This window comes from Corvus cornix, chromosome 9, assembly GCF_000738735.6.
Source record: "Corvus cornix cornix isolate S_Up_H32 chromosome 9, ASM73873v5, whole genome shotgun sequence".
NCBI classification, from domain to species: Eukaryota; Metazoa; Chordata; class Aves; order Passeriformes; family Corvidae; genus Corvus; species Corvus cornix.
Window position 1 is genome coordinate 9,102,010 of NC_046339.1, and position 24,921 is coordinate 9,126,930.

The 24,921-nt window shown below is 40.6% G+C and overlaps 2 protein-coding genes across 4 annotated transcripts in view; both read left to right on the forward strand.

The window, feature by feature from the left end:
• Positions 1-22,320, forward strand: part of LOC104687967 (cytochrome P450 2J2-like) — a 40,457-nt gene extending 18,137 nt beyond the window's left edge. Inside the window, exon 10 of one of the 2 annotated variants that reach the window (XM_010397251.4) lies at positions 351-2,260. In XM_010397251.4, coding sequence (XP_010395553.2) covers positions 351-473 — 123 coding nt within the window. In that variant the 3' untranslated portion in view covers positions 474-2,260. Of the gene's footprint in view, positions 1-350; positions 2,261-17,928 lie in introns of those variants that run through there. The other variant, XM_019284590.3, reaches the window with a different exon arrangement.
• On the forward strand, positions 7,059-22,315 carry LOC104687966 (cytochrome P450 2J6-like). Of its 2 annotated transcripts, XM_010397250.4 has the most exons (9): positions 7,059-7,356; positions 8,697-8,859; positions 10,565-10,714; positions 11,789-11,949; positions 13,907-14,083; positions 15,577-15,718; positions 15,914-16,101; positions 16,521-16,662; positions 17,750-22,315. In XM_010397250.4, the coding sequence occupies exons 1-9, from the start codon at positions 7,186-7,188 to the stop codon at positions 17,926-17,928; spliced, it is 1,473 nt and encodes a 490-aa protein (XP_010395552.1). In that variant the 5' UTR covers positions 7,059-7,185; the 3' UTR covers positions 17,929-22,315. The 2 variants fall into 2 exon arrangements, with proteins under 2 accessions (XP_010395552.1, XP_019140141.1); XM_019284596.3 differs by lacking the exon at positions 13,907-14,083.
• Positions 22,321-24,921: the final 2,601 nt, after the last annotated feature.

Below are 24,921 nucleotides of genomic sequence, written 5' to 3' on the forward strand. Positions count from 1 at the left end.
TTTTGAGTGCAGAAATTTTTCCTAAAGTCCAATTTAAATCATCCCTGGCACAACTTGAGGCCATTTGTTCCTGTCCTGCACTTGATACTTGGGAGAAGAGGCCAATCCCCACCTGGCTACAACGTCCTTTCAGGGAGTTGTAGAGAGTGAGAAGGTCTCTCCTGTCCCTCCTTTTCTTCAGGCTGAATAATCCCAGTTCCCTCAACTGTTCCTCATCAGACTTATGCTACAGACACCTCACCAGCTCCATTTCCCTTCTCTGGACATGCTCCAGCACCTCAACGTCTTTCTTGACAATTGTACAAGAGTTCTGCAGCCTCTGAGGCGCTTCTTTTATCCTCTGTCCCCAGGTCCAGGACTGTGACCCCGTACTGTCCCATGTGTGTTTGACATCCCCACTCCAGCTGTCACATATAACCAGAGGATGCAGAGAAGCTGACAAGGGATCATATGTAAAAGTGATGGATCTTTAAGAGGATACAGATTGTTTTCTGTGGTAGAAGATGGCTTTCCTGGTTTATGTGAGAAACTCAGAGGTCTCTCTCAGAAATACTAGTGCAAGGAATAAAATTTCTTGCAGCATAATATGTACAGGAGGAATAATAGTTTTGACCTCAGGTGGTATTTCTCAATCCCTTTTATCACAACAATTATGGAATATTTTTTGGGGAAAAGGACCTTTCTGGACATTGCAAATGTATTGCACAAGCAATAATATCATAATTGGATCAATAAATAAAAATTAGGAAACTTTTTTTCATACATTTTCTTGCTTAATTTTGGGGATGTGTCTAGGTACTGTAGTTATTTCATGTGCAATCAGTTGTGAAACTTGTGTCTAAAGGCCTGCCTTGTCTTTGCCAGTAACAACTGCTAATCCCTAGATACAGTATAACAAATTAATATGCAGTCACTGCCACCCAACTTGCCCTTTGATCCATAAGTAATTGTCAAATGCTGAAAGCTGCTGAGTGTGTTTGCCGTCTTTCTTGAAAGCCACACTAGCACAGTTGCCGTAGGTGCTGGAAGTTATTTCCTGGAGGCAGGCGCTGGATGGCAAAGCTGTGATGAGCAGCATTGTCCAAGTGCTTTCTTCCATAGGAGACTCGGATAAATGTAGAGGGGCATTGGTTACATGTGTCCCTCCCTCCCTCAGGGAACTGGTAGAAACGCAACAAAGAACCAGCAGAGAGGCAGATGTTGAGAGAGGCCAGATTGACAGGGCCTATCAGGGCACAGTCCCAGCTTTAAATTCAATTGTGAAGGGAATTTCTTGCCACACACAGTGTATAACTCTAAATCCCCCTGTTCCCTTCATATTAGCACTATTGCAGTGCAAGTCTCCATCATTCAGCCTTCCTTGGAAGTGAGAAGAAAAAGCTTCCCTGGGCAGGGAAGAAAGGCATGAATCAGACTTCTGGCCCCTGCACTTTATGCATGGCTAATTGTCACTTTGCCACTTCAATAAAACAGATGTTCTCTGTCAGCAGCCTAATGCAATTAGTGTAATACTTCAAAGGGCTGCTGCCCCTGCCACAGTGCTGGAGATTGAGGAGTGTGTGATAGAGGGTTATTAACCTTCTGTGCTACTGCTTGTGTTTTTTTCCTACTTAAGATATAGAAAATCAAATACAGAAATGTCCCCTAAATCTTTCTCCGAAGTATTTTTTGGATGCTTATTTAGGTTGTTAAATCAACCTCTCAAATCTAAAATGTTACAGAAAAGAGCTCTGCCTGAGAAAAAAGCCTGTGAGAAATGATGGTGTAATTGAAGACTGAGCTGCCAGCCACAATTTTGGCCAGAGGATGTGTGACCTCCTCTAGGTTATGAGCCATCCTGGCCCTCCATATTGGCCATGTGGCTGCTTCTATTTCAGTCTTCCCTTGGTTTTTGCCTCCTGTTGCTTGACTCTTTGCCACACCCTAATTAAAGACTTTGAAGAGTTGAAAATACCTGGCTGCAAAGGATTACAATGGGAAGTGTGAGGTGGAGAGAGGTAATGGAGTTGGTACAGCTCCATTTATATTAATCTGGGATAATGCATTGCTATAAGTTGAGTGTAGTAATTAGAATACATTATTGAGTTGTGCTGGTTCTGCCTTTCATGTTTTGCATTTAAATTCCTACCATGTAAATTTAGGAGTATCAATAATTGCCTGATTAGAAAGTCTGCTCTGTTACACATTTTAATTATAAAAAATCCAGTAGTGCTGTGTAATTTCTTGCCTTCATATGTAGAAATAAATATCTTTGCCTTGACAGACCTCAAATGTTTTTAATAATGATAAAGCACTCTGAGATACTTGCTGAAGTGGGAACTAAAGAAGGGAAATCATTGCTTATTTTAGTATTGTATAAAATACATCAGAGTTCTAGGTCAGTGCTTGTATCTTGATGTTTTTTAACCCTGGTTTCACAGAATAGACATTGTAAACTCCTGGATATTGACATGTTGTTCCTATGAATTGTTTGATGACAAAGACAGGGTGGGGGTCATATTGGTATTTCAATCTTTATCTATTACCTTGTTCATTCTCTGTTGTACATTATTGCAACCTTCTCAGCTTTCCTTGTCTCCGAGGAAAATCTCCAGTTTGAAAAGCTGCTTCGCACTTTGCAGCCACTGGTACAAACACCTGCAACCCCTGTTTCTCCCCTTATGCTTATAATTGCCAAGTTCACAATCTGCAGCCAATCTGGTGAAGAACATGCCAAGAGAGAAGCATTCATCTGCAGTGTTCCCTGCCGGGAACACTTACCATCTTAAGAAAAATCCAAAGTAAATCAAGATCTATCTCAAATATTATTGGCATTTTTTGTGCTGAAAGGATGTAACTACATTGAGTCAATCCCCAGAGCTGATGCCTTCAGTTGAGAATGACTCTCTCTGCAATGTGTCTATTCTGAACACAAAAGCAGATTGACCAAGTTGTTTCAGCCTTCTGGGACCTGAGTGGAAGTGGAACACCATCATCAGAGCCATCCTCTGTATTTGAGGTTATTTTGAGGTCAATATCTTTATCCTGGAGGATACCCATTGTTCTGCTGCAGAGTTTGTTTGTCCCTGATGTGTCAAAACACACTTACAATCTCCTGGTCAGCCATGCCAAGGTAAATTTTCTCCAAACGCTCTTTTACTCCTTCACTCCACAAGACTGACCGTGGCACTTCTGAGTCCTTGGCCAGCTTGTAGCTGAGGCAGGTTTGGTGCCAAGACTTCTGCACTGCTCAGTGCAGAGCTCAAGGAGATTGCATCTAACTCTCTGTCTTCCCAATTCCCTTGGGACAAACTGCTTCATGTTGTGTGGCTTTACATCTGACTGCACTGCAGCAGATGCAATGGGTGCCACCACTGTCAGTGATCTGGCTTCCTGAGTTTCACTCTTCTCTCAGTCATGAAATTTGCAAGCTTTGTAAACAGCATTTTTAGATTTTTTAAAATGGTTTAAAGTTATCAAAGATCATTTTTAGTAATGTAACTTTGATGCTGTTGCTTTATCAACCAAGACTGTAGTATTTTCAAATTAAAAAAACCCAAGTAACTTCTATGTTTTATCACTCAGATTGTTTTCTCTATTCTGTGAAATTTTAACACTGTGGAATGACTAAATAATGCTTTGTTGGGATATCCTTGGGGTGAAAAACATGGGCAGCCAGCTACTTTAACTTTGCCTTGACCAATTCCTGACCTATGTTCAGTACTAGTTTTCAGTATGTTCTCATCCATTCGCTCTTTGTTTACAACTCTCCTGGATTTCAAACTAGATGTATTTTTTGTGACACACTGTTATGACACACACTTCTGGGTGCTTAATTTCTGTCTGACTTCGTGGGAGTCTCTCACAGAGTTTGTTTATTCAGCTTGACTTTAAAATGCTCTGCCATCACTGTCCTGTCATTGTGCTTTTCCTTTTCTTGGCAGTCATTAGTCGTGCTGTGAGGAAACCACTGATAGAGATTGAGATGATAAACTGCTCCAGTTTATAACTTCAACATTGCATTTTACAGTTTTTTGCCATATTTTTGCTGGTTCTTCTCTCAGATGTTTCTGAAAAGATGATATTTGTGGACTTTGAGCTTCTATTTTTGCCCCACAAGCCTGTACAGCCTCCCTTACTCACTAGCAGCACTAACACAGTGCTGTTGCCCTACAAAAAGGATCCTATTCAAAATATTGATTTCAACTTCTTTTTGCGAAAACAGAAACCAGTTCTTTATATCAGACTTGAAAATGTATCCCCTAACATCTTTTTACTGTTTTTTCCTGTTGATTTTCCTGACCCTCTGAGGGATTTTGTTTGCATCCTCAAGATTATTATGCAGAAATTATGGAGATGATCTCAGGTGCTTTGCATCTTCCAGCATTATGAAAAACTCATCCAGCTATTCCTTACACAGAGGTATCATGCAGTTCCCAGTAATCTACCCAGAGAACATCAAGTTAGCCTTCTCTTAGGCAAACTCTCTGTGACAAAAGGTCTTGCAGCAATTAGGATCAGAGGTGCCAGTCCCATTTGTGTTGCTTTTCTCATTTTTATTTTGGATATTAACATTGATTATATCATTTATTCTCACTCTTTGTGCCACCTGAATTGCAGATTCAACAGTCCCAGGTTTTAGACTCATTCCACCTTGTGAATTTTATAAGTTTCTGAAGACAATTGTGGGTGAGGATTTAAAAAGCGTAGCAATGTATTGTGCAATTTCCACTTCTAAATATTATTTATTTGAAGCGTCACTCAAGGCAATTGGCTGCTTCTTTGTGCCCAGTGTATGAACAGTTCCTGTGCTTCAGAGATCCTAATTCCTATCTGACATTCCCTCTTGCCAAATGTGTTACAGTTTATTCTTTGTATTGAAATATCGATGTCCCAGAGCTGAAATGAAACCTTTGCTTGCTCAATGTTTCAGGACCATGCTTGTTTGACTGACACATTACCTGCACAGCTTTACTTTTGCAAGCATTGTACTAATCTTCCTGAGAATTTATTCACACTGTGCTTTTAAGTCCACTAAAAATCATAACTTTGGCTTCCTGATAACTCTCATTAAAACTTGCTGGTTTTGCCTCTGTGTCCACTTCTTTGGACTGCCCTTTTCTTGGGTTACCATCTTTTAGGAAAGCTGAGTTTTCTGCCAAAAATACAAACCCAACAAATATTGCTGATAGTCTGTCTAGAAGAGGAAGCATCACAGAGGAACAGGTCCATGTCAATACAAACCCCTGGTTTTGTTTCCAGTACCGCTCATCCAGTGACATCAGGCACTGGTGGAAGTAACTATTCATGCACCTGGTTTCAGATGGGGAAGTTTAAAATCACTTGAAAAGAAAAGGTAACAGGAACATCTAGCAGGATAAATTGCTGGCTGGCTCATTTGGCTTCATCCTGCTTCTGACAGTGGTGATTTGACTCCACTTAGACCTGACCCGTGTTCTGAAAGAAGTGAATTCATTTACTGATATCAAAATACTAATACAACACCAATATGAAACATCTAAAATTAAGCAATGGAATCTGAACTAAACAGAGAAGAGATGAACATGGTTGCATTTAGTCTATTCATAAAATTTGTGTAATTTCTTCTGGCTCCAGTTGTCTGTACACAGAACTATCTTTCTTCCTGTTTTTCAAAACTTTTCAAAATTTGAAACTGATATTTTGGTTTGAAGAAACAACTTGTTCTGATTTTATGTTTTGCTAATTTCATCCTCTTAATGGGCAATGGTGCCTGATTTGCACTGTTTTTAGCAAAGCCATGACGCCCACCTCAGCCTAATTCCCACCATGTTGCCCATAATATGAACAGATAAGATGACAAAAGATACTTGCCCATGTTGCCTTCACTGTATCACACAGGCACGTGTGTACCCACAACAGCTGCAAAGCTTGGCCAGCTGAAGGAGATGGATTGCTATCACTGAGTCACATTACTTTCTTCATGCTGCCAAGTTTACAAAATACCACATTTATGTCAGCACTGGAGGGCACAGCAGTTTCTTGTTCAGACTCATACTCATTTTTAGTGAAGAAACCTTCTCTTTGCTATGCAAGATTGTATCCTCTGGTAACTGGCACACAGTACTTTCCCCCTGTCTGTGGTTCAAACTCTCTGTGAATCCCCTCATTATCAGATTTTTGATGTGTCCTGTAAACTTATTGAGAGCTGGTAATAATAGCCAGCATTCTGTAACTGACTAAAAAAAGTAGAAAATAAACCAAAGTACACGAAGCTTTCAATTAGGTTACATTAAAAAAAAAGTACATAAAGAATTGGAAATTCATATTTAATTTATTTTTGAATATAAAAATTTAAATGTTCTGATTTAAAAAAATTATTTAGTTTTAATGTGAGTTTTTAAGCACTGCGTCATTAGTGCTCACTTGGTGAAATGCTTATTTTTCCATTTACTGGAGAAAAAAAAAGTTCGACTGAACACTCAAGGCCAATTTTTCAGAAATCACATGTAGCAATCTCATTTTCCAATTGCATCTTTAGTCTGTAACTACACTTATTTTTGCCTGTATGAACTGTGTGTATTGGCAGGCAAGTTTGAATTTACAACCACATTTAAATAATGCTTGTGACTGAAACACCTGGAAAATCTGACCTGTTGTAAGTGCATACTATATATCCAATCTAACCTATTGTAAATATACACTCTATACTATTGTAACTATATTCTATGTAACTATGTAGTCTAACCTATATGTAACACTCATAATCTGAATTCGGTGATTCTGAGATGAATCACTATGTATGTTTTAAAAGTTCCCAAGGCAGATGAAACTGAGTTTCACTCATCTCATGTCCAGTGGTCAGCAAGGGCTCTCACCTGATGTCACTCCAATCCAGATCTCCCAATAGACACCAGCAGTTCCCTGATACAAGCTTCAGGAAAAATACCTTGAGTACAAGTGATTCCACGTTTCCATACTGAGGCTTGCAGTAAGCAGAGATGTGCTTTTGATCAGGGATCAGTTTGCTACATCTCAGTATGGCAAAGGAAAAGGGCAGGCGTTGATGAAGAGGGAGGGACAGAGGGCGGGAAAGGAACTGAGACTTTGTAGAACTCCGTCTGCAGACAAAACTGGTGGAACAAGAAGCAAGATTACTTTTTCCCAGCTCCAGTACCTCTTTTTTGATAGAGACAGCTATAAATCAGCTGATAAATCAGCTCAGAAATGCTAACAATAACTCAAAGTCTTATAGGCCTGATCATTTTTTTATTGATTGTTGAGTTTTTCAGGTTGCGAAAAGCTTGCAAGCAATTCCCTCCTGGACCAACTCCTCTCCCATTGCTTGGAAACTTGGTGCACTTGAACTTTCAGTTTCATCGGGATCTTCTGATGGAGGTATTTCTTTTAAGATGCTCTTAATTGGTTGTTTTTAGCCATGAGTGAAAAAAGTGTGATTAACTGAAGGTTTTAAGTCTGTAAAAGTTACAGACAAGGTGCTGACATATAAAGATCAGTTTGATTCCTACATTTGGGTCACCTTCTTATGAGGAATAGGTCACCTTCATGAGAAACTTAATGAATCAAGTAAACTTGGGGACAGGGTTTATGATTTTTTATTAAAGCTGGAGAACACCAATAATCTAAAAGATGCTTCTGCACTGCTAAGTGTGATGCTGTATCCACTATAATGCTAGCTGTATCTGCTATCCTACATGATACTTTTTAAAATTCTCACTGGCATTGCCTAATTTGATCACAAAGTGGGTAATAGGGTGCATATATGCTTGTAGTACAGGAAGGGCATTCACTCCCCATCTTCCTACAGCTCCTGAAAACTGTTGGCCACTTGTTTTTAGTGACAGCTGCAGTAATTCCTCTAATGGCTTGCAGGTGACCTCTAGTCCAGGTGGATGCCTGAGAACATACACGGGCCAATGAGTGCAGAGCAGACTCAGGCTGTGATGCTCTAGCAGGGAGAGGAAAGCCAGAATATAAAGAAATATGAGGAGAAGCAAGTGTCTGGTGTGATCAGTTGGATGTAATTTTTGTGGCACCTTAGCCACTGTCTGCCTTCTCTTTTGTATCATTGTGTGTGTGCTGGAGCAGAGTCTGTACTTGTACAAAGCTTTTTTCATGCATGATTGGAATTCCCCTGCCATATGCCCATCCCTGCTTGGATACCTCTGCTGTGTCCAATGGTAAGTGCTCTCCTCAGTACTGTGAGGAAACCCTGCACTCAAATGCAGCCCTCTGGCACTTCATGGCTATTGACTAATTTCTGTGTCCATGTCCTCTCCTGGAGAAGACAGATGGTGCAGGTTTTGTCTGCAAAAGGAGCTTATTTTGTTTTGCAAAGGAAGGACTTGCTGGAGGCGCAGAGCCCCAGAGTGGTGCAGAGTGTGGCTGTTCAATTAACAAGCTACAAATAAATGTTGGAGTTGGATGTGATGCAACATAAAAGTACAAAGTTGTCTTTCTTTTGCTGCGGAGTTACTGCAGAATGCGCTTTGAAAAGAATATAATTTCCCCCTGGTGTAAATAAAATTGGCTGCTGAAAGCCTTGCTCTCAGCAAAACAGCAGCTTCTTCCTGCTTCTAGCTACAATTATATTCATGGGGATGATGTTTTCAGCACAAAACTGTCCGCTGGGCTGGTGAATAACAGGTGCAGGGTCTGTTCGAGATGGATATATGGGGATTCACCTGTTCTTTTTCTGGCACCTTTTCCACTTACAGCTGGCAAAAACTCATGGTAACATGTACACTCTGTGGTTTGGGTGGGTCCCAGTGGTTATCCTGAACGGATTTGAAGCAGTGAAGGATGGTATGACCACACACCCTGAAGATGTTTCTGGGAGGCTGGTGTCACCTTTCTTCAGAGCATTGGCCAAAGGAAAAGGTGAGATTTTCCTGCCATTAGTAGTGCACAAGAATGTTGACTTGAAAACTACTCTGCCTTGTTAGACTCTGCCCTCCCATTCAGAATGATCTTCCATCAGATACTGTTCAAGTCCTCCATTGGCTCTTGAGAATATTTTACTGTTTGCTGTGGTGCCTTTTGTTCTGAGCTTTCCCCAGCCTGGGAAACACTGCAGGTTGTTTCTAAGTGACTTTTTTGCTGTATTCAAGATGTATATATGTATGTAACCCAGCTCAGAACTCAGCAATCTTGCCCTCATCACAGACTAATCCATTTTGGTACACATGATTTTGCTGTACATCACATGAATGCAACACTTGTTTGGTAACCTTATATTACTTTTTCTTCTTACATCTTGAGTTCTTTTTACTCAGAGTTTGAATTGAGACGCAGGAGATCGAGTATTCTTGTTCAGACTTAGTTGTTTATTATATCTTATCAGTAATACAGCTGCACAGGGTGTGCTTTCTAGTTGGCAAGGTGGAAAATGGCCATGAGTTTTATTTTTCCAAGCTTTTTAAAGCCTAAACTAACCAATTATAAGATATGTTTTTACTTACAACCCAATTACTAACTTTTCAAGTTCTGCAGTGCGGAACTTTTAAACCAATGACAGAACATTCAGCTTTGTGAAGAAGAAGGAGAAAGAAGACAAAAATCCACACCCCAAATCCTCCATCTTGTAACCTATTATAACCTATATGTTCTAAACCTAATTTTCTACATTTCTACATATTTCACCCAGTGACATAACTTTTAATTACACAGCAACAACCTCAGTGTTATCACACAATTTAGGAAACTTTTCCCAGGGTTTTGGATCGAATACAGTGTGTTTCTGAGGATCACTGCCTCTCAGCACTGAAGGCTGAAACTCTCAGAATCCAGGGTTCCAACAACCGTATACGTTATGGTTGCCAAACACTTTCCATCATGAGCAAGAGACCTATAAAACCCTCCTTCAGTATTCACACTGCCTTACTTGCAGACACTCCCAAACATTTGATTGTGAGAGTGCCTCCAACACAGGAAAACCCATTTCTTCTTGGAGTATTCCACCAGTTTGCAGTCTTTTTTCCCTGCCCCTGCATTTGCTAGACCAAAGCAGATACAGATTGTTTAAAGCTGGGTGAAACCTCACCTTCACAGCAGCAGTTCAGGGCTCTTAGGTGACCAGGAATGCTATCTAACAATTAATGGAGCGTTGTCTCTTCCAGGGTAGAAACAGAGCCCAAATGTCACTTATCTTTCACCTTCATCACCTCAACCTATAACCATCACATTAATTGATCTATATCTCCACAAACATACCCTGCCCTGTACTCTGTGGAAATTCATCCAGTTATTCCTGTCCTGAGTGTGATCTCACTTGAGTATGGTGAAAGCAGATCTCCTAAAAAGGCATCTCAAGGTGTTTCGGGGTTTTTTAAGACATGAAGAAATAGAGCAGTCAGAAAATCCTTAGACTGCTCTATTCAATGATTAACTACATTCAACATTAAGAATATGTGGTCAAGTTATAGTTGGGGTATGTTTGGCTATGATTTTTGGTTACCAATAATTTCACCTAAAGATACTTGTATCACAGTGTGTTCCCTGATTTACTCCATGTATTTTATAATGTATATTTAAATGAATTGTTCATGTCTGTGGCAAATAGTAACATGCCAAGGAACACCCTCAGGTATTATCCTGGCAAGTGGTCGCTCCTGGAAGCAGCAGAGACGCTTTGGAATAATGACTCTACGCAATTTGGGAATGGGGAAAAAAGGCCTGGAGCATCGAGTGCAAGAGGAGGCCTCTCACTTGGTGGAGCTTTTTGTGAACCTAAAAGGTATCTTAACTGCTAAGAAATCAGGCACTTTTCAGTCTGGATATGGATCCATATCTTCAGTATGCAAACTTACCTACCTTTTCTAGGGTCAGGGTAGATCCCTGGTGGCGTATACAAACTTACCAAAGCACAAGAGCAGATAGAGCATAGAATCACAAGTATTTCTTTCTTATATAGCTCTTCATACGTCTAGTGAAGCTGGGAACTTCTGATATTCCACCTCCACAGGCTGATAATTTGTCTGTGATATATTGTACAATGACATGATGCTGCTGCACTGCACAGCCAAACCATTCTCAGGCTGCCTGCCATGGGAACTGAAGAGTATTGCAGAGTTTAGTAATTCCCTTAAATTTCAATGACATTGGGTGCCCTGGATATTTCAGTGTCTCTGACTAAGTAACTATTGACAAGAGAAACAAAGAAAGTGGGAAGTGGGAGGGAACTTCAGTGGATTATCAGGTTAATCTGAGAGTCCAAGACAGGATCATTTCTATCCAAATCACTTTTTATGGGTATCTGTCTCATAACTTTAGAAAAAATCATCAGACAGAGATACGATCTACTGCTCACAGCTGAGACCATTATAGTTTCATTCTGTTTACTTTGCAGTTCCTGTCCATCTATTCTTCTTCTTAAACCATCCCACATTCCTTCAGGCTTTCCTTGTAATTAGTATTTTACATTTTTGAACATGTCTGTCACTGACTTCCCTTAGTTCATCTCCAGTGGCATTACTTCCTTCTCAAATCTCACTTGTCTTCCTCCTCACAGTTGAGGACAGCAGATTTGATGTGATCAGATCTAGAACAGATCTTAGCTGTACAACATTATTGCACAGCAAGGGCTGTGAGATTGCTTTAGAGCTATGAGGAAACAGTTTAACAGTGTCCTCTGTTCTATGACTATGTTTTAATTTCATAATTCATATTAGTGCCACAGCTCTGTCCTCATTCACACCCCAGCTGGATAAAGAGAACATTTTATGTAATCTTTTCTATTATTTAGTCTTATCTGTTTAAGGATCACATGAAAAAAACCACTGAGAGTGAATTCAAGTTACTGTGTTTGCAGGAAGACCTGTGGATCCTTCTTTCCCTCTTTTCCATTCTATTTCAAATGTAATTTGTGCTGTGGTTTTTGGATATCACTTCTCTGATGAGGACAAAACCTTCCATGAACTGATCCGTGCTACAGAGCAAATATTCAGGTTTGCAGGCAGCTTTGTTCATCAGGTGAGTAAATCATATTCTGGTTTTTTTTCTGAAATAGGTAGAAAGTAAAAGAGCAGATTCAAAAATGGGTCTTCAATAAAGTCAGAGCAACAGGCAAATGCAGGCTAGGAGCTAAGAAGTGTCCTTGGGGAGGGACCTTATTACTGCCTCCTTGGTTTTGAAACCATTTTTAAGAACTCTCTTGGGTTTTTTGCAAGCTTAGGGGCCTTAAATCCTTTGGTATTTCTGAGACTATTAACAGAAACCTCTAAATTTAATTTGAGACTGGAGTTGGTAATACATTTGAATTCTGCAGTGCCGCTCCTCCCACTTCTATTTACTTCTCTCCTCCAAAAATGGATATCATTGAGTTCACTCTTCTGCTTCTTATCACTCTGTGAATCATATGCTGGAAATTTTCTTTTTTTTCCCTACCTCACAAATGATAAAATATTCACTATGAATCTTTCCCTTACTTCATTATAGCTCACCATTCACACATTGCAAAAACAATATATACATTCTCTGACAGTCTCACAATTCAAATTCTGTCAGAGATTTTTTAGGAGCTCCTTCCCACAAAACACCATAAAGACCAACTTTGCACTTGAAGCATCTTGAAGTGCACTTGAAGTATTCCTCATGAATTAGACTTTGTGGTTTAGACCCTTAAAGAGGGACAGGCTGTGTGTAATGGGGAATGTGGATGGCACAGCAAATTTAATTGGCATTTGAGTTTTACAGGAGAAGGCAAACTAAAATGCTGATGTAAAGCTATTCAACAAATCTTTTATATGAAACTAACACTATACAACTTTTCCATAGTTAAAAATACAAAAGTAGTTTAAATTTGTGGATGATCAAAACCAGGAGACCTTAACATACAGAGGAGGTTCAGGATATCCTACTGCAAGAGCTTGTAAGCACTGTGGATTGGAGTTACGAGAATGGAACAAATTGCAATAGTACAAAATGAAATTATGAAACATTATAGGAATTAATTAGATTGATTAATAGGATTAATGGTTCTAAGCTCACTTACTATGAGTTTAGAACATTTCAGTGCAAAGGTTAAGAGGAAAGGGATTGGTGTAAACTAACAGCTAACAGGATGAAAAAAGCAAACAGAATCTTAGGGTATTTCCAGCACTATTTTCCTTTTAGATCCAATGAAGTGTTACAGTAGGTTCTGAAGTCTAATAATCTGTAAGACACATTCTAGGGTCTTGGACATCTTTTGTTGTGATTCTGAAGGGAAACAAAGGTGGAGAAGTGGTAATGGAGTGACCTACAAACTTAAAATTACAGAGACTTTGCTTGCTAGGTCGGAAAGAACAAGGAGAGGAGATAGAACTGCTCTTTGCTGGGCAGGGTGGACTGGCAGATGCTACACAGACAGAACTATCCAAGATAGAGAACAGTATTTTGAGCTGACAAATGTGTGTGTAAATACACTCAGCAGTCTGAGGATGTAATACTTTTAACCATAAGAACAATTATTGCTCCTTAGCAGTCATGAGGACTCTGACTACGAAAATTAAATTAGCCCTTATCCTAGAGTGATACCCAGACCATAATTTCTTTCGTGAACTCCAAAAATTCCAGCAGTTACTAGAGGCTGCAGACCTATTAATTTTAGTAGCCCCATGGTATCCAGAAAGGATGTCCTTACATTTTGAGTGTGTGGGAGCTGGGGTCTCCAACTGTGCAGGAGTGAAGTCAAATAGTGATCTTCATTAGTCAAGTAAACTTAGAGGCATGAGCAGAGTGTTGTCAGAACTGCCTCGACTCCTGGAATTGTGTCAAATTCCTATTAAAGCTTTCCCACATGATGGCAAAAATCTGCTCAAAGCAATGCTAATTTGTTTATTCCACTATCAGCATTTCTGGGCAGGACAATTCAGCCTTTTGGTGTGTCTAAAAGCAGCTTTGTCAGTGACAGAGAACTCAGGGTACCCCTTGTGTGTCACTCCTGCAGATGTACGAAATCCTGCCCTGGCTGCTGTGTCGCCTCCCTGGGCCTCATAAGAAGGTGTTGGCTTGCTATGATGTCCTGAGTTCTTTTGCAAGGAAGGAGATCAGAAGACATGTAGAGAGAGGGATACCAGCTGAACCACAGGATTTCATTGACTTTTACCTGGCTGAGATTGAGAAAGTAAGTGTTTGTTCTGGCTGATCATGCTGTTATGAAGTATAAGGCCAAACAGACCACTAAATCACCCAGTGTGACCCTTCCACCATAGTTTCTTGCATTTCATAAGCTTCTTAACATGAATACAATATTTTGGGACTTAATAACCCAGGTCTCTCAGAAAGGCATCCAGTTTTGTATTTTAGTTACATGAATGAATTGCCATGAAGTATGATAGGGGGTGAACCCATGAGTTCTCATCTGCTTTCCATAGATATCCATGAGTATACTTCAATCCTGTAATAAATATGAGACAGTTTATTCCTGTAGGTTGCATAAGTTTGGTAGACCACCTCATCTTCTACAGCAAGGCCCGTGTTTACAGTGGGATTAAATACACATGCACAAGTCACTGCCCTGAAATAGCAGGCATGCTTCTTCAGGATCCAGTGTGTGCGCCAACACTGGCTCTCCTTGTGCCACATAGCTGTCTGGTTCCTTCCTTGGCAGGGAATCATTACCTCCATGTTACCTCTAATTTCCCCACTCTTTAGGGCATGGCTGGTTTGGCGCCTATATTCAAATTGGACAGCCTAGAAAACAATTTCACAAACAATGCCATAATCAGCATTAATCTTCTTCCTTGCCCAGGCTATTTTTTCCATAGTAGGAACTGACTCTGAGCCAGGGAGGCTCTGCTAAGACCACTAGGGTTTCTGCTTCAAACTTTTCAGGAGGTAAAAGAAGCATCTCTTTCCTAGGGTGGATGAAGTTTACGTAGCTTCTACCTCTGGTCATAAACTTTCAGCTAGTCAGGCTGCTGTGTCCTCACAGTGTTGGCTCATGGGCTCTGAAAGGAGCTGATACATCATCTTACACTTAATATCTGAGTGAGTATGACAAGATTTACTAAAATAAGCATTTTAGAGGGCAAAGATGCAGCTTTCTCTGGTGTCAGGGGTGCAATTTATTGCCATCTGTTTGTTTGAAAATTTTTTTGCCTAATGTATTTTCTCTAGTTGTTCCCTTATTATTCAGAAGGAAATACTTGGGTACACATCTCTCCCATCAGTTCACATTTATCCTGAACTGAGAAAAGAAATTACTCTCAAAATGTTCTGTTGAAATCCTTTTATTCAGATATGTTTTCCTTTTGTATTTGCTAGCACCATTAGATACCAAGGCCAAGGAGTGACAGAGTGTAGGGCACTTGCATGTAAGTAAACTCTAGGCTAACTGCAAACTTGTAGTGTGCTTCGAAGCTTTTGTGATTAAGTCATCAGGCATAGAATTGCCTTTTCTTAATGAAAGAATAATCCATCTCATGAAAGACAGCAATGCAGATTTACTGTGCCTATTTGGGAAACTGCTGAACTCTTAGTACTCATCAAAAAGTGTGATTTTGACTATTCTTTGTGCACATGCCAGCTGTGGAAGTTTCACAGGACTCACACAGAGGGCATACAGGACGGCATAATTTTTATGCTTTAACTTCAACTTTTTATCACCATCTACAGTCTAAAGAGGGGGCCAAGCCCAAGTATGATGAAGAGAATTTGGTGTATGTCATAAATGATCTTTTCCTTGGTGGATCAGAGACCTCAAGCACTACACTGTACTGGGGACTGCTCTATATGGTGGTGAACCCAGACATCCAAGGTGAGAGTAGTGGGGTTTTCCTGTATATTTTTATTATCCTATACTAAACTCAGGCATAAAATAATATTAAATCACAGGGTATAAACCTAATGTACTATGCTGGAATAATACATTTTTCTGTTGCTCTAAGAAAAGTGATTTGTTAAAGTATTTTGCACATTTTTCTCCTCTGAAGTGGTGAATATTTCTCCACAGAGAAAGTGCAGAAGGAGCTGGATGCTGTTCTGGGTCCTTCCCAGTTAATTTGCTACGAGGATCGGAGAAAACTGCCCTACACAAATGCTGTGGTTCATGAGATCCAGCGCTTCAGCAACATTGTCTTTGTTGGCGTGCCCAGGGTGTGTGTGAGGAACACAACACTGCTGGGATTCCCTGTCAGAAAGGTACAGACACATTTTCAGCTTCTGTTCTTTCTTCAGCAGAGAGACATTTCAGTTTTGTAACTTGTTTTCCATCTATAAACTACTCTCCACTAAACTCAGGAATGTGGTGCCTGGGGAAGAGTTACTATTTGTGGCTCCAGGAACGAAAGAAGTCTTTTACTTAGCATGTAGGTGCTCACACAGCTGATAAGGCCTCTGCCAGGGAAGGCTCAAGCTCCTGCCCATCATCACAACAAGCTCTGTTTGGCAGGGGATGGACTGAGAGGAGAAACTGGTTTGCCAAAGCACTGGTTAAGACATCCCTGCCCAGCTTGGCACTTGGCCAAATACCAACAAGCAACAGTTTTATCCATCAGGCATAAGCTGATGGGTGACAGGCATTAGTAGTTGGAACTGAATCAACAGTTTCTTCTTTGCAGGGCACCATTGTTATACCAAATATAGCATCTGTTCTGTATGACCCTGAGCAGTGGGAGACACCTCGACAGTTCAACCCTGGCCATTTTCTGGATAAAGAAGGAAATTTCATACCTCGAGAAGCTTTCTTACCATTCTCAGCAGGTAAATGCATTGACAGTTTGAACTGACCTGACAGATGAGAAGATGAATACAGAAGTATGAAATTAGGGTATTTCTTCAGATAACATCTTCTATCTCTGCTGTTTGCTGTTCTTAAAGAACATTCCTGGCTTGTTTCTGCCAAAGGAGAAGCTTCTGTGCTGTCAGACCCCAATCTGTTCTTAGGACACTGTGGTGGGAATCCCACTCAAACCCCCGAACCTCTTGGGCTGGCTGCATGCTGCAGTCCTAAACAGGTTTTGTCTGTAATGTTCTTTACACATAGTATTTTCCTGAGAAGTAATTTGTCCTGTGTGTTCTGGAGTTAATCGCAATCCCTTTTAAAGAAACAAGCTGAAAGGAAAGCAGAAGGCATTGATAAACAAAGGATTCAGTTCTTGCTTACAGAACTGAAAACCCAGCTGCAAAAGAAGGAAACGAGGTAACAATACACAGTAATCATAGGTAGCAGTAAAGTTCCTGCTGATGGTTTTTAGTTTGTTCATAGTCACTTAAATGTCCATACAGAAGTGGTTTTCTAATTCAAGTGGCTTCTTCTTTCCTTGTATTTGTCTACTATTTGGAAATGTGAATGTAATACTCACCTTTTCTGCTCATACCATTGGAGCCAAGGAATGGGAATCCTGGGAAATTAACAGTAGGCCTCATGCTTTGCCCATAAAGTGACCAAGCCTCTGTTCAACTGCAAATGCCATTACTAAGTAATTTTGCTCTGCTGATGCTAACTCACTAAAGTATGCGCAAACACCTGGCAGATTTTTTGTGTGTGGTCCTGAAGTTCAACATCTTCTGTGAAAGCAAAATAATCTTCTGTTAGGACAAGAAAGAAATTACGTTGTCACCTCATGGATTTTCACTAAAATCTTCATTTTGTGTCTCCTAACCTAGGACATTGGATGGGATGTTTTTGAGAAGGAATTCACATAGTTTTAGTTCTGTGGCTTTCATGATCCTGTCCTTGAACAAAACAAAGCAAAAGGCACCTCTGCTTATAACAGGCATGAACTAAGTGATTATAAAACTGGAAAATTCCTAAATACTCACTGTCCTTCCCCTCTTCCCTCTGCAGGGCACCGGGTGTGTTTGGGGGAGCACTTAGCAAGGACCGAGCTCTTCATTTTCTTTGCCAGCTTGCTGCGGGCGTTCACCTTCCGGCTCCCCGAGGGCGTGAGCAAGATCAGCACTGAGCCCCTTCTGGGGGGCACACTGCAGCCCCACCCCTACAGGGTTTGTGCCATTCCACGCTAGGCTGCAGCAGTCACAGGCCAGCATGAGACAGCTACCTTTACCTCCAGGAATTTCCTCTCAAGTGTATAAACCTCCTTCTGGCTATTGATATTAGTCTATCCCAGAGCTCTTCAGAAAGTGGATGCAAGCCAAGATCCAGACTAACAATATTTTTTTTTGGTCTGGTCTTCGTAAAAGTCACAGATGTTCTCGCAGGGATCTGGACCATATTCTCCTCTCTGAGAGCAGTTGAAGCCGGATGCTGTGGTTCCCAGCTGAAGCCACGCTGTGTCCCCTTGTCCTAGCCAAGCAGAATCATCCTCATGCACAGTCCTGAGCAAACCTCAGGAAAATTCAACAGAGTATCTCAGCAAGAGCTGAGTAGGTGCCATTTCTGTGAATGGCCTGATGACCTCAAGTAATTTGACTTTGGAAAGCACAGTTTTAAAGCTCTGTTTTGGTTTTATTGTCCTGAATTTAGCCACTTGAATTTGTCAACAAGTTGGAAAAAAACCAAACAGCCAAACCAACACCCAAATCCCAGGAAACACATTAGAATGCATGTGCCTTCACATGTGAATTTGATGTTAAGTATCTCCCACATACTTGGTAAAAAGTCATTCTAAAGTTGAAGAAAGAAACTTAAATTTGGTGTTTACTATCAATGTGTTAGTTAGTTTTTTAATGTTTTTTTTATTTTTAATGATGTAGAATCACACCCATTATCAGTTCTGCTTGGATGAGGCGTTGAATGTGAGATGAGAGAGTCACTTTGCCGGTGAGTTTCACTGCTAACTCCATGACAGAGGAATGTAGAGGCTTTGGAATGCAGCCTCTAGGGGCTACCTGAACACTCACATATGCTCCATTTTCTCTGTGCCCTTTACTTTTTTCATTACAACCCATACCACACTTCCTGGTCTCCATTCAATTTCTTTCAGATCTCCCTCACCCTCTTTCAGTTCCTGCACCCACCTTCCCTTTATCCATATAAACTCTATTTCAGAATTCAGCTTGATATGATGACATCAAGCTTCTCTCTCCTTTTTTTTTCTGTACAAGTATTAGTAGAGGAATTCATGCGGAGCTGAAAACAGTCACCAGTGTGTTTTCAGGAGGAAGCTTGTAAAATCTCATTTACTTGTTCTTTAAGGCTCCAGATTATGGAAAGAAGAGCACAGTAACTATGGAGGGCACACTAGAGGTGACTTAGTGTAAGAAAAGACATAAATGACAATGTAATGCAGGAATTCTAAAATAACTGTTACAGTGCTGCTCATTGGCACTGATTCAATTTGAGAAGAGACTGTTTGAGCACACAGCTGGAGGTGACAGCCAAGCTTAGCTGTAACTCTGTTAAGGTGAAGTGCTAGAGAATTCTTGTATGCAAATCACTTTTGAAAAGGATTCAAATGTTGGAGTTGAGTAGAGCTGCCTGTGAACTCTACTGTAAACTTAGCATCAAATTTGTATTGAGGACCAAAAGCACTTTTATGTTGGAATATAAAGTATTTATAATTAAATCATGGTGGTGCATCTGAACTTCCTGAATTTAAAATGGAGGAGAATGTAACTACAGAAAAGTGAGACCTGACCAGATCCTAGCAAGCCTTGTAGTGCTGGCAGTGCTCTGCTCCAGCACAACCCAGCACTGGCAGGCTTGCAGGGCTAGAAGGGCAATTAGGGCAGCAAGGGCTTTCACAAAGCAATAGCTGTAATAAATAATCCAGCCTGTTACTTCACACAGCATATCAAAGAATGTTCCAGGGCCTACACACTCCTGCTCAGCCTCCTTTCCAGCTTTATCTGTGCTTCTCCTCCACCCTTGTTTGTTTTCGTTTTGGTTTTTGGGAGGGTTTATTTGTTTGGTTTTTTGTTTTTTGGGGTTTTTTTTTGTTTGTTTGTTTGAAAAAACCTTCCATTTAAATCCTATCAATATTTGGTACAACTGCAGGTTACCTCTGATCTGATGTCTGTTGTCTATGAATTTTAAAAACAAATCATTCTTGCCTTGGCTGTCACAGGATATTGGTCCTCTGTGCTTGACTTTGGAGAGACTTTGTAGTGCCATTTTATCAAACCCTTACAAGTGATGACTTCATCTCTAACTAGGCAAGAAATAGGAGAAAAATTCCCTGGGAGGAAGAAAAAAAGAAAAAAGAAAAGAAAAAAATCCTAACCTCCAACACCCTTCTACAGGTGGTGCCTCTCCTGTCTTTGCCCACTCCACTTGTCATCTTGCCACTTCCTGAAGAGGCTTAATCTTAAGACCTGTGTGAAGCTGGTTGTGCTCAAGGGCTGGAACAGTGAATCCATTGGGGCTGTTCTCAGTCCCATTGATAGATGGCTTCCCTGTGACCAGGCAGGTCTCAGGAGTGGCATGAGGTGGAAAGAACTCATAATGTGCTGCCACTCCAAGACCCCAGCCACCAGCCCCTACCAGGTGGTACAAAGAAGCACATTTGTTTTTGAAGAGTCTACTGAAAATTTGGCTGAAGAGCAGGAGACCCCCAGCTTTCCCTTTTGGAGACTGAGTTTCCAGACAGTCTTGCACAACAGTTTTGCTGTTCCTGAGCAGGGGAGCCAGTGTGGTGTGTGCAGCCTCTTTTATAGATTAGTCCATGTGGGTCAAGTAGCCAAACTGGGCTAGTGACATGGGTCTGGAAACTTACAGCACCAACTTTACACCCATATATTTCATAAAGATTTGGAGAGGGATGATGGAGGAAGGCAAACAAACTCAGGTAATCTGATAAAATTAACTTTGCTCTTCCTCCACTCCTTTGGGAAGCTTGGGAGGGCTTCCAGTGTGGAAAACAATGCTGTTTCACCTCCTAGAGAATTTTCAGTAACTCTTCAGTTGTATACCTCCAGCTCCTGGAGAGACTGACCTCTGGCAGTGGAGAAATTTGCAGGTTGTAGGGAAAGAGTTGAAGTGATCCCAGGGCACTGGTAAGGGATGACAGCAGACTTATCTCTGGTGGGTTCAACTGATTCCCTAGTCCCCTGGCCACAGTTCTTCCCATTGCTTTCTGGCCCTTTCAAGTGCTCTTTTCCTTCCTGATCTGTCATCACTTGGCTGCCCACAGGTTCCAGCCTCATGGCAGGTGTCTGCCTTACGCCATCAAAGAGTTGCCAGGCTCAAAGGTACACACCCTGCTGCTGATGGCTGCAGTGGTGTAACTTCTTTTAATTGCTGTGATTAACCCTCCACCCCATCTTTTTCTTTATTTTATAACTAGTGCCTCAGGTCTCTGAGTTAAGGTAGAACTGTCATCCATAATAATATGGTTTAGAATGTTTTGAAATCAGGTTGCAGGTTTCCATTCCAGGGAAAGATGTGCAACCACTGTGATTCCTTAGGGTAAAAGTGAGTTCATGTCACAGAACTGCAGTAGTGCTGCTTTGTTTCATATTTGCAGGATAGCAGGAGTGTGTGAATCCAGAAAGCCTAAAATAGTTAATTTTGATGGATATGAAAGAGCTGCCTAGCATTATATGGTGCTCAGCTCTGCTAAGTTACAGTTCAGGAAAGCACTGGCAAGTTGTCTGCCACCCAGATCCTCTGCTAATTTTTTTCTTGTGCTTTTCTTTCTCTTTCATGGTGGGGCTTTCTTGGGTAGCAATATTAGTGCCACAGCCATAAGCAGGCTATACGCCAAACTCCAGGGAAGCTATTTACCCTGGCAAAAGGAGAAAGCAGGCACTGGAGACAAAGACAGCCTTGTGTAAAAGTTTGTAGATTCTGCATCCATCCAGAGATTAAAAGCATCAGCTGATTTTTTCACTTCTGTTCAAATAAGTTGTTTGGGAAACTGTTTTGTTTCAAAGAACCCGGCTAAACTGTCCGTGTGGATGCTTCATTGTACGACCCAGTGAATCAATGCTGTGTAGTGGGGGAATCTGACATCTATGGGATTACATTTTCAAAACCAGAAATTATCTGTTGCACCAGTATATGTATTTGGGGAAACTATTTCTGTACTTTTGGGGAAGTCTAGAAACTCTTGGACAAACAGGAAGTGAAAGAACAGGAAATTTTTGCTGTCTCTCCAGTGGAAGATCTGGCAGGTGTCAAATGCAACAAAAAGGGAGATGGGTCAGAAGAGCCAGAGGGGGTTGCACTGCACATGCTGTGTTGGTAATCTGAGCCTCATCATGGGACTTGTACTAAACATCTCTTTCTGTTCAAAAAGCAGTTGGATATATCTTCAGCAGGAAAATTACTTTAGGGTTGTTAAATAACAATACAGTGTTTGGCATTTGTACTGTTCTTACAAACTTTTCTAAGGTATCTGCAATCATGTGCTGTCAGAAACAGGACATGAGACTGGCTGAGTTTTCACCTGACACACCATGGCTGTGTTTGAGTTCTGTAACATTCAGAATTAAAATAGTTTCATATTAATCTTCCTCTTGAACATTTATTGTCATTATTATGTCACACTCTTATATTTTCCACTTGAATAACTTCATCTTACTTCAGACACTGCTCTGACCAAGTGCCTACTGAGACACAGCTTGGGAACCTAGAAAAAGATGCTCATCCGAGCAATCGTAATGTTGGAGTATGAGCCAAAATGCACTAAATGCTATTCACTTCTCTCTGATTAAAAGTTTTGCCTCTGGCACTTTTCAAAGCTTAATTCATTCATTTGCTAAATGCCTTCAGGTGAGAAAAATGCACTGTGAACAGAAAATCTGATTTTCTTCAGTACTAAAATGAAATTTCATGTTTAAAAAAGACAGGTAATATGCTAATTGAATTGGTGTTACACACACTTCCTTTAACATATTGTTAAGGAGCCATTTGTCATTGTGTGTGAGATCTGCATTTAAGTCCATGCTGTAAGGGCAGCCTTGAACTGGGAACAGTGGGTAACCCAAGACAAGGAAATCCCTCCCCCTAAAATCCTTTTACAATCCTCACTGGTGATTAAGGAGAGTTGAAGAGTAGAACATGCTTTGCAATGTGACATTTGAAAATGATTCTAAACTCCTTGCAGAACTCTTAGAGGAAAAAAAGGAGTTTATGGGTCTGGTTGAACATAAAAATGAAGACACAATGTGGAAAATAATTCATAGAATAGACAAATGTGGGCACAAGAAAACACAGGAAAAATAGTCCTAAATTATCTGGGTCATTCTCCAGGATGCTCTGAGGAGCCACTAAAGATCTGTATGAATTATCTGTTAAGGTGATTTCACAGAACTCATATGAGCTGGAGCAAATCACTGGCTTTATAGGCACATGGAAACATATCTTATAGAAATGCATAACAAATTGTGGGTTTCACTATAGATTTCTCCTTGCTTCAGAGACATCCACAGGAAATAAAGCAATCAAATTTAAAAACACAGCAGCTATGAATCCTATCTTTTAGACTGAATCAAAAGGATTTTAAAATTTTCTTTCTCCGTGTACTGAGTGGAATAATAATTTAGATGAAATTTCCATTCAAAATAGCTTTTACAATTTCCCCCTCGGGGAAAGAGGGAAGTCTCAGTAGGAGCTGAAAGACTACAGTGCACTAAGTGAGAAATAGCTGGTAGGAAAGTGTCATATATTAAACAAATTTCATCTCAGCAGCCGCTGCCCTGCTGAAGGTTCCAGAAAAGAAAAATTACAAGGAGTGAAGCAAAATGGTGGGAAGGAGAAAAACCTCTTTCCTACTGCTGGAGTAAAAGGAGTTCAGCTTTTGTCCTGATAAGCACTGAGCACAGACAGGGAGCAGCAAAGAGTCAAGGGAGCATTCAGCAGCTCCTGTTTTAATTTCCTCAGCTGCAGTGTCACAGCTGTGCTGGGAAAAGGAGACCAGACCCCCTGAGCCAGCTCCTCTCCCCATGACTGAAAAGAGGCTGTGCTGGCTTCAGATAGCACCACAGCCAACACAACATCAGCAGGAAGTTATACAACTTGGAACTTAAAGTAGCTAGCAGATAAATGATAAAATAATCAAAAGATGCCATGTAAATAAGGGGTGTTATATGTGGAGTAATGCTGTATCTGTAGCTTACTCTTGTGAAAACAAATGTCACTGCCAGAGCCCATGGAAAAGAGTGTGGATTTAGGGGAACCTTCCAAGCCTGAGAGGGAACAAAAATGGAATGTTTGTGACTCAGCCAAAAGCCAGTTAAGAAAGCAGTATTTTCACCCTCAGGGAACAATTAAGTCAATTTGAAAACTTTTAGTTTATTGCTCCAAGCAGAGGCAGGCTAATGGGGAGATTTCCAAGTTCAAAAAAAGTTACAGAAATAAAGTGGTATGATATTTAGCAGTACTGAACTTCTAAAGAAATTATGTTTGACTTATATATTAATATATTTTTGGATTATTAATCCAAATACAGATTTATTTAAGCCTCTCTCCTTAAAAAATACCAGCCTAAATCATGCCAACTGACCTACCTTTATTTTGTCATATTTGATGGTAACCCATACAGTCACTGGTACATTTCAGTGATGGTCTCACTCTTCCCCAGCCCATTATTCCTTAAGACCTATTGCTCTGTAGTGTGATCTTACAAGTAAGAAATTTTCTCCATAATGAGGAAAAAGGAGACAGATGACTTCAGGCTTTCATGGAGTGGCCTGGATACTCAAACTGGTAGAGCAGGGGAAAACGACTGGCAACTTTGGCATTCAACAATGTGTGTGTTTTGTCTTCAGGGACACAATCCAGCACCTTAAGTCAGACAATCAGGGGTGTTTCATATATAATATTTTCTCTAATGCAAATGTTGCTAGTTTGCAAAAACCATGAACACCTTTAGAGGTAAAGTCATATGATCTGGAAGAGGGGCCATGTCATCCTGGGAGAGGAGAAATCAGATTACCCAGAATTGAATGATTCTCTAATGAGGAAGATGGTTTCCAGGGAAAGAAATCAACATGCCACAGGGGGGGGATGTGCATGTCCTAGAAAAATACAGACAAGGGTTTTTTTTGTAGTCACACACCTTAGGTGTTTTGGATGTTTCCTAATGGTGCTTTAGCCATGTATTTCTAAATGCT

Coding starts and splice junctions, on each gene's coding strand:
- LOC104687966 (XM_010397250.4), top strand. CDS start 7,186: ATGCTAACAATAACTCAAAGTCTTATAGGCCTGATCATTTTTTTATTG. Junction 8,860..10,564: donor AGCATTGGCCAAAGGAAAAG/GTGAGATTTTCC, acceptor GAACACCCTCAG/GTATTATCCTGGCAAGTGGT. Junction 10,715..11,788: donor GCTTTTTGTGAACCTAAAAG/GTATCTTAACTG, acceptor CTGTGTTTGCAG/GAAGACCTGTGGATCCTTCT.